The following is an 11431-nucleotide window of genomic DNA, read 5'->3' as shown; positions in this document are numbered from 1 at the left end:
TCGTAATGCTGATTTGGTGTGGTTAGTGTTTGAAACCGACGTCTTCGCAGCAGACGCGCCATTGCAGCAATTATCCTTCCTTTGTTAACATGCAAATACCGTTGTTTTTGCGCCATTGTTAGGCAATTAGCGCTTGGCATACGCTGCTCTTATCGGATGTTTTTCCCCCACCGCCCTAGACTCTTTTAAATATATCCAAAATTATCCTTGGGAGATATTGGTTTAATGGGAAAATAGGATTCGCAACTTGTATGAGTAAGAAACGCTTTCCCTGTTGCAAATCATATGCTGTCCTGAGCCGTTGTGTTTTTTTTTATGAAGCGTTCTGTTGGTCAAAACATTTTAAACACCACCCTCAAATAAATGGTTTACTTACGTCCATATTTCGTGTGTTGTTTCAAAACCCTTCAATTTGAAAAAATGGCTTTTGTTGAATGCAAAATAGTTTGATGCTTCCGTAAGTGCTTTGTCTCAAACATGAACGAAACTTTGTCTTAATGAGAAAATTTCTGCAACAGTTTTATTTTTCTTCACAGTGCGTTCTGTTTTAAGTACGGATACAAAAATAAATACCCTGCATATTCATACGAACAAATACAACGAAGAAAAAAGTAGGAGAAACACTTTGCTTGTCGTTACTGACACAGCCCACAGCTCTCTTTGCACCACGCTTCCATCAACATTTTGTAACGTCCGAGGCAGAACCCGTATCTCGCCCACGTCCCACAATCCCTAAAAACAAACCAACGACGTATTATTAATATGACGTATTATTCTTATTACTTAAACAGAAAATATAACCAGATAATAAAAAACTCGGAATTTCTCTTCTGGCACTTTTTTCTTGTGTTGTTCTAACGTTTTTCTTGCGTTTTAAGTGTTTATGCGCTTGATGCATTATTGTTGACACAACCCTGGGGAAGTCTCGCCGGATGGCAGACGAAACGTCGGTTTCAATAAACACTTTAGAAACGTAAGTGCCAGAAGAGCAATTCCGATTAATTAGTATTCCTGGCAGCAATAACATAACAGTATAATAAAAAACTCGACAAAATCAAGGAGAAAACTAACTCGTGTTGGTCTTTGCACGTCTTGTCAAAAAACTGCCCTTTTCTTGTGGTTGTAGTTGTTGTGGTAGTTTTCGTCGTTGTGAGCCTGGTGGTCGTTGTTGTTGCTTCTGTGGTTGTTGTTGCTGCTGCTGTAGTTGTCTTTGATTCAGCTAGGAAATAACGAGTGTATGTGATATTGACTGAATCCGCTTAGACTGCCCTCTTGTGGTATATGTAGAGCGTAGGCAACGTATATTGTGGAATTATTGTACACTTAATATTGATTGCAATTACTGTAAAAGTTTATGGGAAAGAGCAATTTGAATGTTTTTACTACCCAAAGCAATACCGCTATAACTATTTCGTGTCATTGGCGTTACGTTATAGAAGTTCTTTGTCCTCCAACAAGTGATGCAACTTACCACTGCACTTGGTGCAAGTCTTCACACACAGTTTCCGCACGTAGTTTGAGACTTCACAGAGATGATGCTTGGAGTATTCCTCGCACCTTTACAGTAAAAATTCAACATTGGTCAATGCAACTTTGCAAATTTTCCACACAATCTTGTGTTTCATCGTTTTAATAAAGGGTGGATAACTTAGTATGGTCATTAAACTTGGCACAGAACCGAGATTGCGAACCACAACTTACCGTATGTCGTTGTCCACACATGGACTTGGGCTCGACGTAGTCTGCTGCGTCGTCGTCGTCGTTGATGTCGTTGTTGCCTTTGTGTTTTGATTATTTCCAAGATATTCTGCCAAAAAGCAAAATCCGTATGATTTTGTTAAAATATGAGAGACAGCAACTCGATAAAGCATCTACAAATTATTATTTAAGATTGGAATGGAGTTTGACTCATTAAAGATCATAATATTCAGTTGCAATGAACAATTGAGTACAATTTACCTGTGCAGCCGTATTTGACGTTTATTTGATACAAATCTTGTTCGGAAAATCCGTTTCTCTGCGCAACAACAGGTTTCCCAGTTCTGTTAGAGAAATATAACAATGTATTTTGTTTACGTGTAAATGGCTTTGGATGTTTCTGTTGATTAACGTCAATATAAGCATTGAGCAAAACCTTATAGAACAAACCGAACAAGGTTCGCATGTAATGTGACGTTAAGCAAATTCACACCTTCTATTTATGATTGTTGGCCGCCGTCTCTCGTCAACAGAAAGATAATAACCGCCATATTGCATCACTGATCGCAAGTCGTAACTTGAACCATACGAATCCCAGTGTGTTGTTCGTTTCAAGAAATTATTCTCCAAACCTGTAAAATCACGAATATTTTGTCATTACCTGCAAAGCTGCAATATTCACTACTGCACAGAAAGAAACGATGATAAATTTTTAAACAACAATGTAAAACGACTTAAAATTTGGTAAAGTTTTTTTCACAATTTATTTATTTATTTTTTTTGACCGCACCGGGATTTGAACCCTGGATATCCTGGGCACGAATACCGATCAGGCTTTCTTCTTGATATAACTTTTTTTTTTTTTTTTTTTATTTTATTTTTTTTTTTTTTTTTTTTTTTATTGAAAAAGGACGCTAAAGGCGTACAATTGAAGAAAAGGCTAAGCAAGAAGACAAAAAACAATGGTTAAACACAATGGCGAGAAATCAGCAAAAGAGAGTCAAGTTATTTGGGTATATGCTTCAAGCAGCGTAGGACCACTTTCTTCTGTAATAATTCGTTTCGCTACAATATTTTTCACTGGCGATGTTTAGTTCTATAGATCTTGTTTTTTGCAACATGTTAACAAATTCTGTTATTGTTGGTTTCCTCTTACCGTATTTGCATCGATAAATCACAAATCTGGCACAAAGAAGAGCGCAATTTAAAAAGCATTCAAAAATATTGTTATTTTCATGTCTACCAAACAGTAAATGCGCACGAGAAAAATACAAGGGTACACGGAGTTTAGCGCTTAGCCAACTGCATACATTTTCCCAGTAATGTGCTGCGATAGGACAATTTACAAATAAATGTAAAACCGTTTCCTCGGCATTTTCGCAAAAGACACATGAACCTGTTTCTATAAACTTCAGATCTTTTAACTTTTTATTGGTCACAATGGCCCTGAGATTTAGCTTAATTTGAAAACTTATTAATTTAGTTTCCACTGTAGCTTGCGGTATATTTTTATATATTTGCCTCCAAGGTACTCTGTCATTGACTAAGGATTCCCATACAGCTTGTGCTTTGGGTTGAATTATATTGGCGGTTTGAAGCCACGAATACAAAGCCTTTGTGCTCTCGCAATGTGTCAAGATATTTTTTAAAACGTCTGTCAGGTTTTTATGTGTAGGCACTGGTCCATTGTCCCACTCCTCGGGCATGCATGCTATAAGCTTGAGAAACTTAGTGAAATCTGTTGTACTTGGGTCAAGACTAAATTTTGTAGTAAGTGCATCATATTTCAAATATTCCCTATTGTGGTCTAGTAGGTCGTTGTGGGCCATTACTCCCGCATCTATATATGTTTCGAAATAGAAGGGTTTACTGCGTTTTTTTAATGCTTTATTGAGCCAGAGAGGTCTGTTGCATGCGTGGTCGGGGTTTTTGCTCAGGATTGATTTCGCAATGTTTATGTTACAACGGAGGGTTCTCAATGGGATGATGCTCCTCAAGATTGTACTTGATGGGCCGACCGTCGCGTTTAAAAGTGTCTCCAATCTGTTTGGGTGTAAGAATGGAGTTTGAAGACCCGTTATATTTTTTGTTTCCTCGCAAAATAATTCCCTGAGCGCTTTAAATTTTAGAGCCAACATATAGTTCTCAATATGTATCATGCCCGCCCCACCGTTATCCAAACTTTTACACAGGTTCACTCTTTTAATTCGTTCCCAAGATGAGCCCCATATAAATTTAAATAAGGCTCGGTCGATTTTACAAATGCACTTTTTTGGGATGATCACTGGTAGGACGCACAGTTTATATGTCAATAGAGGTATAATGAGACTCTTAGCTATTGTTATTTTGCCGAGAAGGGTTAATCCTCTGGACGCCCAAAGGTTCATTACTATGTTCGCTTTTTTTAGTGCCGGAGAAAAGTTTAGTTCGATAAGTTCCTCATCTTTGTATTTTGTGAGTGGTATTATAACCCCAAGGTACTTAATAGATTCCGAGGGCCATTGAAGACCATCCTTTTGAAATGGTTTGTGATGGTTTGAGCGATTTGGACCTATGAAAAAGGCACAGGACTTTTCCATATTTACTTTGCAACCTGTCATTTCGCCGAAGTCCTCTAAAATTTGAAAGATTTTGGTGAAATCCGCATCAGAACCTTTAGTAAAAACGAGTGTATCATCCGCAAATAAGGATGTTTTGTATTCTTTGTCGTTTAGTCGTATGCCTTCAAAATCACCCTGTCTAAGCGCAGTTGCTAGGCATTCGATGCAGAGCACGAATAACGTTGGGGAGAGTGGGTCTCCCTGTCTGACCCCACGTTCTATGTCAAAAGATTCTGAGAGAAAGTTGCTATTGGTGACTCTCGCAGAGGCATTTTGGTAAAAGCATTTAATGAGATTGACAAATCTGACTCCGAACCCGAACGCAGAGAGAGTTGCGTAGATAAATTCCCACCTTAAAGTGTCAAAGGCTTTATAAATATCTAAAGACAGTACTGCCCCAGGAACGCGGTAATGGTCCGTACTGTCAATCATGTCGAACAGCAACCGGATATTTGTTCCTATATAGCGGTGTGGAAGAAAGCCGTTTTGGTCGTTGGATACGATATCGTCGATAACACCGCGTATTCTTGTGTTAATCACTTTGGCGGCGATCTTATAGTCAACGTTTAGCAGGGTTATTGGGCGATAATTTTGGGCCTGTAAAAGGTCTTTCCCTGGTTTGGGAATTAGGGTGATGAGTCCTTCAGATTGGCTCGCGGACATTTTACCGGTTTCAACCGTAAACTTCCATGCATTTAGGTAGACCAGTTTGATATCATCCCAAAATATCTTGTAAAATTCAACCGGGAAGCCATCCAAGCCTGGCGATTTGTTTTTTTGCATGGTTTGAATCACATTTAAAAATTCCGCTTCCGTTGTCTCCTCATTCAGTTTTTCCGCTTGTTCGCAAGTAATTTTTGGCAGCGCGAGCTTTTCTAGGTTACTTGTCAGCAGGGTGTTTGGAGTCGAACATGGAGGTTTCTCATACAGGTGGGTATAAAAGCCAGCTAGGTTATTCAGTATTATTTTATGGTCAGTGGATATAGTCCCGTTGATCAATAATCTAGAGATGGTTTTTTTTGCGACATGTCGTTTTTCTAAGTTCAGGAAGTATTTTGTGTTTTTTTCTCCTTCTTCTGCCCAACGTACCCTACTCCGAATAATAGCACTTTTTGTTTGTCGCTCTAAAAGGGTGTCCAAGTTTCCTTTAGCTTTTGAAAGTGCTTCGACTCGCTTCTGTTTATCGTCCCCTTGTAGGTTGGTTATCTCAGTTTCCAGTGACGTAATTTGCTTCTCTAAGGCGTTATGTTTGACGGTTAATTTGCGCTTTAATACGGCCGCAAATCGGATCGACTCACCCCGAATTACTGCTTTTAATGCGTCCCATCTGGTGTGGGGATTTGTGTCTGTTTCTGGGTTTTCAAGAATGAAGTTGTTGATGACTTTCCTGATTGTTGCCCTGTATTTTTCATCTTTTAAATGCATAGTATTTAGCTTCCAGTAGCCCCTTCCTTTCGGAGATGGGTTTATTGCAACATCTAAGGTTAGCACACTGTGATCTGACATAATTCCTGGGACAATGTCAACGTTTACTATGTCGCTAATTAAGCTGCGATCGACAAGAAAAAAATCAATTCGTGATAGTGACAGTGGCGATTTCTGAGTGCGGGAGAATTTTTTTGTTGAGGGAAATTTAAATCGAAAAATGTCGGTAAGATTCGAGTGTTGCATGTAGTTTTGTAAGGCCTCCTTTGCTCGTTTGTTGGGGTGATGGGCGTTTCCGGTTTTATCAAGTCTTGGGTCAAATGCTAGGTTAAAATCCCCCCCCATTATAACTGGCGCACCAGAAAAGTTTGACAGTTCTGCGAATAGGTTGTGGAAATATTCTGGGGAGTCGTTGTTGGGTGCGTAAACATTAGCTAGGGTTATTGTTTTGGAGTTAATTTCTATTTCAGCCAAAATGAATCGGCCATCGCGATCGGATACGGTGTTTTTTAACGTATAAGAGAGGCCTTTGTTGAACAGGATTCCTACTCCCCTGCTGCTCCTATTGCCATGTGACCAAATAGCTTCCCCGCCCCATTCTAGTTGCCATAATTTCGCGTTGTCAGGACTGGAATGGGTCTCTTGCAAAAAAGCAATGTGACACTTGCGACGCAAAAAGTTAAACACTGATTTTCGTTTGATAGTCTTGTTTAGGCCCCGAACATTAAAGGAAACAATATGGGACGCCATTATGACATTATTTAATATTTTTTCAGTCCAATCTCGATGTCCCACTCAAATTCCATGCCGCACGGACAACGAAAGGGTTCGCCAGGGTTTATGAGCTGCGCAAATACTTTGCCACAGTCACAGTTTATTATTTTATGTTTACACACAGCATTACAACAATCAATGCTCATCGTTGACTTAGGGACGCGATTCATCGCGTTACATACACATATGATAGAGTACCTTTCGCATTGGATACATTCGAAGGTGCCCTCCTCCTTTCGGAATTCTGGTTGAAAGTCCTGACAACATGGCATAAGCCGCATTGTGCTTCGACATGTCGGACATTTGCAGACTTTACTCCCCACTTCCACAAGGAACAGTTCATCTCTGCAACATTGTACCGCCACAGTCCATTCTTTCGAGCATCCCCAGCAGCGTGTTGATTTAGACTTGGAGGTAACCAAGATTTCCTCTTTACATTCTGGACAGTTCAAGGAAATTACGCTTTCGCAAAGACTAATTGACTTGCTTTTAGGCAGGTCTTCAGGGCTTCTTGTTGGTCGTTTTCTGGTGGACCGCTTATCGATGGGCGTGCTTGCGTGAGGTGATTCCGTGGCTTGGAACTCATCGGTCAAGTTGTAATCAGCTACAGTGTTTGGCACTTTGGCACTATCGCCCTTTGGGCTCTTATCAGTTGTAGTCGCAGCTTTCTTATCAGGTTGCTCCAGACTTGCACCTGGTGCTCCGGGATTTTTGTTACCTTGCTTTTGCTTCAATTCTGATGTGTTTGCACGTTTTGATGGCTGAACATTTGCAAGCTCTGGGAAATCCAATTTACGTTTTGGACAAACGAATTGTTTGTGACCCTTTTCCCCGCAGTATTTACAGGTTGCTACCTGACCATGGTAGGTAACATAAAATTCGCAGTCCAAAATTCTAATATAGCTTGGGATTGGGTTATCTTCTAGGTCGGATACATTCATTGTGGCGATACGCATGCCTGAAAGCAAACCTTCTCTTCCTTTACGATGTATCATCTTGGAAACATTCCCATATTTTTTTGTCAACTCTTCTGCGATTGCCTGGTTTGGAAAGGGTATTGGAACCCATCCTACAGCGACATTAACTTTGTCGCTTTCATAAAGTCGTAGGTGTTTTATCCCTTCTAGGGTACTAAGCTTTGCATATAGGTCGAGCACATGTTCTCTAGATGTACAGGTGATGTCAAAAGAGTTTCCCCTCATTTCAGCTATTCCAGTAAGCTTTTTGATTGAGTACTGTAGATTATTAAGAGTTTCTAACACATTTTCTCTTTTCAAAATGCCTTCCGCCTTCAAACTTAGACAGTTTGGCCTTCTCCATTCGGCCGACTTTTTATATGCTACTTGCGCGTAACTTGGCTTTTCTGCCATTTCTCGCACGTCCGCACACTACGCGTGCTACAGGTAGAATGTTCTTCTTGATATAACCGTAGTGTGAGCGCGATGAAGGACCGGCAGCGCCGCTTAGCGGATAAAAGCTACATGGAAGTTTATCCGTTAGTTGGCGGTAGCGCACTACCTGGCAATACGTTCTCCCATCGGATTTCAACGTGTGCGTCACGATCACCACGTGACTGTTCGTGCCAGAATCCAAGTACGTGCATCATTTCGTGTATGGCAGTGCCCAGCTTCTGGCACCCGGACCCCAACCGAATCTGCAATGAAAACAAGCATGAAGTGTTGTTGTCTGTGATCTGGAACAGGGACAAATTATGCCGACAAAACGAATATCGTGACAAGGCGTGAAAAGATATTTTTTCTATTGTGAATTTGTGGACGTCTAGCAAGTTCGTGGCGTACACAAAGCCACTCGGAAATATAGCTTGGAAATAATTAATGATAATTTCGAAACCATGCTCGCTGCAAGAATATTCATATTAATTCCTGGGCGTGGAAATTTGTGATTATTTATTTATTTTGACTTTATTTTGTCACGCATTATTTTGCTGTTGGTACTTTCCTGATTAAACACAACTTGTCCAAAACAAATTTGCGCTCAAATTTCCTTAATTTGCAAGGCACGTGACATTTTCAATTTGTAATACATGTCACATGACACCAAAATAACGTATATTCCTATTATACAAGTTTACGATTTTATTATCTGTCTGTTTCGTGCCCTTAAAGTGACCTCCACCCGCCCACTCCCAACTACGTGGTTTGTTTCCCCACGTATCGCGTAATTACCAGTCACAGGTCGTGTTGTAATTTAATGCAGGGGCGATCTGACGCAAGAGACGGGGTGTCTTGTTTGGGAATCCGTTTCAACAAACCGATTGTTAAAGCCGAGTTAATGGCAGAAGCGTGCTCCTAGGGCATTTACGAAATTATTTCTATTTCTTGCTGTTTGGTGGTCACGTACTTGTGCGTTTTGTATTGATAAACATTGCGATGGTTTATTAGTATAGTGTAGTACTCGATTTTTGTAAAGTTTGAAGTTATGTAGGAATGACGAAACAAGCTTCTAAAGGGGATTTTGAAACGTGACGCCATAAGTGATTGCGAGTTTACACTCCATATACTTTGTCACAGGTCCGAAAATGTGTTGTCTCAGGAAGAAAATTGGAAAAGTGCCTAGATGTTCAGGAATTGCACGAATTTTGTTATTAAAATTGATATAATGACGGGGTTGCCACGTAGAAGGGACTTGAAAAAATTTCAACGTATTTCGATGTGGGTATAGGTTGGCACGCGAAGTCATTTAAATTTTCACATAATTTATAGACCGGCCATACGACGCTCAAAAGGTTGCCGTTATCCCCTGTTCTATAGCAACCTGACTACATTGGACTGACCGCACATTATGCAAACTATTTAATTTTGACCTACCAGTTGTCTGCCTCCGACCATTCCGACACTGGATGAACACGCCCCTCTTCCTCGGAAATCCACAAAGTTTTTCTCTTGTCTCTTTTCAACAAACCGTATGCACGTCTTCTTGTGGAATTCATTCATCGCCGCGTGCACGTTGTTCGTCATTTTCGAGGCTTCAAAGAAGATTTTTTCAAATTTTATTTTAACTGTAGCAAAGACCAATACGGAAAACGTGTTGAAAACTATTTGTTTGTACATTTACCGCATACCTTAATTCAATTAAAATAATTTGTGCAAATGTAAAAATAAGCTTTTCTATGGTAGCTATATGGTTTATTGCTGTTTTTTTTTTAATGAATGCTCTTTTCCGTGTTGGACAGAAAAGTCCATTAGGTGACGTACTTAATTTATTACTTGACATGATCAATTATGCTTTGTAATTTACGACCGACATTTGGCAAAAGATTAATTGGAAACTCACACATGTATGTGAAAATGAAGGGAATTTCCACAACGCTCCCAACTCTGGGCCATTGTTTCTCCGGTTCATCGAGAACCGATCGCTTCTCTAGAGAATTTTGCTTGTTGTCTTCATATTCGTACTCCAGGTTTTTGTAGGTCTTGCCTGATATCAAAAAACCACCATGACATTAGAATCAAGAGTTGGAGTTGGGCTTTTCTGTGTCTTTTGGCCTATCATCATTTCAATATAGACCCAGTGACGTTGAGTTTTGGATAATTGTTTTACTTTCTGTACCCTCAGCTTAACCAGTCACAAGCATACCTATTCACAGGGTTGCCATGACCCCTTTATTTTGAAAATCGACGTCTTAGAAAATACGAGCGTCCTTATTGCTAAGACTTGTCTGTATTTGTGGCTGGACGTCATTATTTTTAAGCATTGTTGCTAAATAAGATGTCGTTAGGTCAAATTTCTATAAAATGCAACATCGTGGAAGGTAAATCGTATTCATTTTCGCATCATTACTTCAACAACCCTTTTTGCCCGAAAGCGATTTGTTCGTGTGTACAAACTAGTTTTTGTTTTGCATTAAAGGAAATCATATTTGTTTATTCATCGCATGAAAACCACCGGAAAATCACAACTTCCGAGTGTTTCAACGCCAGACTTTGTCTCTGTGAACCTTTCATACCTTTAAATATGAGTTTCTTTCAACCCATGTTAAAAGTGTCAACCAAACAACTTATAATTTGGGTTTTCAATGTTAAAACTATCATGCATTTTTTTGAAAGGCAGAATATTTCACTTAAAAAATGACAACACGATCTATGGGCAAAGGTAACTTACTTGTTACAATGATGTCGCTTTCAAACACTCCAGTCTTTATGCATTGACCGCACAATACGCAGCCACGCCTGTCTCTGTAATATCCCATTGGGCAAAAGGTGTCGCAGTCCTTTTCCTGCTTGCACGGTCTTCGACTTGCCATCATTTCTGCCAAACACAAAGAATAGAAATCCGTTCACTTTTACAATGTTTCAATTGGAAGGACAGAGTTGCGTTATTGAAAACTCTCATACAAATTTTCTACCTGTAAAGAAGCAACTAAACTCCATCAACAGAAAACTTACCTCCAACAAAACTAAAGGCCAGAATACACAGAATCCTCAGTACTTCCATCTGGTATCAGTAACTGTAAATGTTATGCCGACAATCTTCCAACACCTTGTCTCACTGTCGTATCACCTGTGTTCTGAAAGCCTCTTAAACTCGTTCAAACGATCCTATTGTGGCAACTAGCTTGTATGCATATGAACAATAATGGCTCCTTTCAAACCACCACCATCAGCGTTTAAACCGGCGATAATGAGAAGTTGCCTTTTGTCGTCGAGGTTTGGGCTTGTGTGATAATGACTTCGGATACGCTTGTCCTGTGCTTTAAACGGTCTGTTTAAGGGTGATTTCGCCTTATTATCACCACGCAATTTTCGAAAGGTCGACGCGTAATTTTGGCGATGGAAAAATAGCGTCGATATTGTGACTGAAAATTTGCGTCGACGTCTTTTAACGATTTGACGCACCACTGACCTTTCGAAATGCGATTACGTAAAAGTGATTCGAAGAAAACAATTCTATATTTCTACAATTTATCTATTTTA

At 39.8% G+C, this 11431-nt stretch overlaps 2 protein-coding genes across 2 annotated transcripts; both read right to left on the bottom strand.

Moving 5' to 3' along the window:
* Positions 1–1095: 1095 nt before the first annotated feature.
* LOC145912092 (zinc metalloproteinase nas-4-like) lies at positions 1096–10952 on the bottom strand. The gene is made up of 10 exons (XM_082999514.1): positions 10904–10952; positions 10620–10766; positions 9792–9935; positions 9326–9483; positions 8016–8151; positions 2192–2330; positions 1960–2042; positions 1702–1807; positions 1472–1557; positions 1096–1208 (listed from the first exon to the last, which is right to left on the bottom strand). The coding sequence occupies exons 1-10, from the start codon at positions 10950–10952 to the stop codon at positions 1096–1098; spliced, it is 1161 nt and encodes a 386-aa protein (XP_082855640.1).
* On the bottom strand, positions 6485–7867 carry LOC145910637 (uncharacterized). The gene has a single exon (XM_082997827.1). The coding sequence runs from the start codon at positions 7865–7867 to the stop codon at positions 6485–6487; it is 1383 nt and encodes a 460-aa protein (XP_082853953.1).
* Positions 10953–11431: the final 479 nt, after the last annotated feature.

Source organism: Ascidia mentula, chromosome 8, assembly GCF_947561715.1.
Source record: "Ascidia mentula chromosome 8, kaAscMent1.1, whole genome shotgun sequence".
NCBI classification, from domain to species: Eukaryota; Metazoa; Chordata; class Ascidiacea; order Phlebobranchia; family Ascidiidae; genus Ascidia; species Ascidia mentula.
This window is presented reverse-complemented; position numbering and strand designations above follow the sequence as displayed.

Coding starts and splice junctions, on each gene's coding strand:
- LOC145912092 (XM_082999514.1), bottom strand. CDS start 10,952: ATGGAAGTACTGAGGATTCTGTGTATTCTGGCCTTTAGTTTTGTTGGA. Junction 9,484..9,791: donor CTTCATTTTCACATACATGT/GTGAGTTTCCAA, acceptor TCTTCTTTGAAG/CCTCGAAAATGACGAACAAC. Junction 1,558..1,701: donor TGTGTGGACAACGACATACG/GTAAGTTGTGGT, acceptor TTTACTGTAAAG/GTGCGAGGAATACTCCAAGC.
- LOC145910637 (XM_082997827.1), bottom strand. CDS start 7,867: ATGGCAGAAAAGCCAAGTTACGCGCAAGTAGCATATAAAAAGTCGGCC.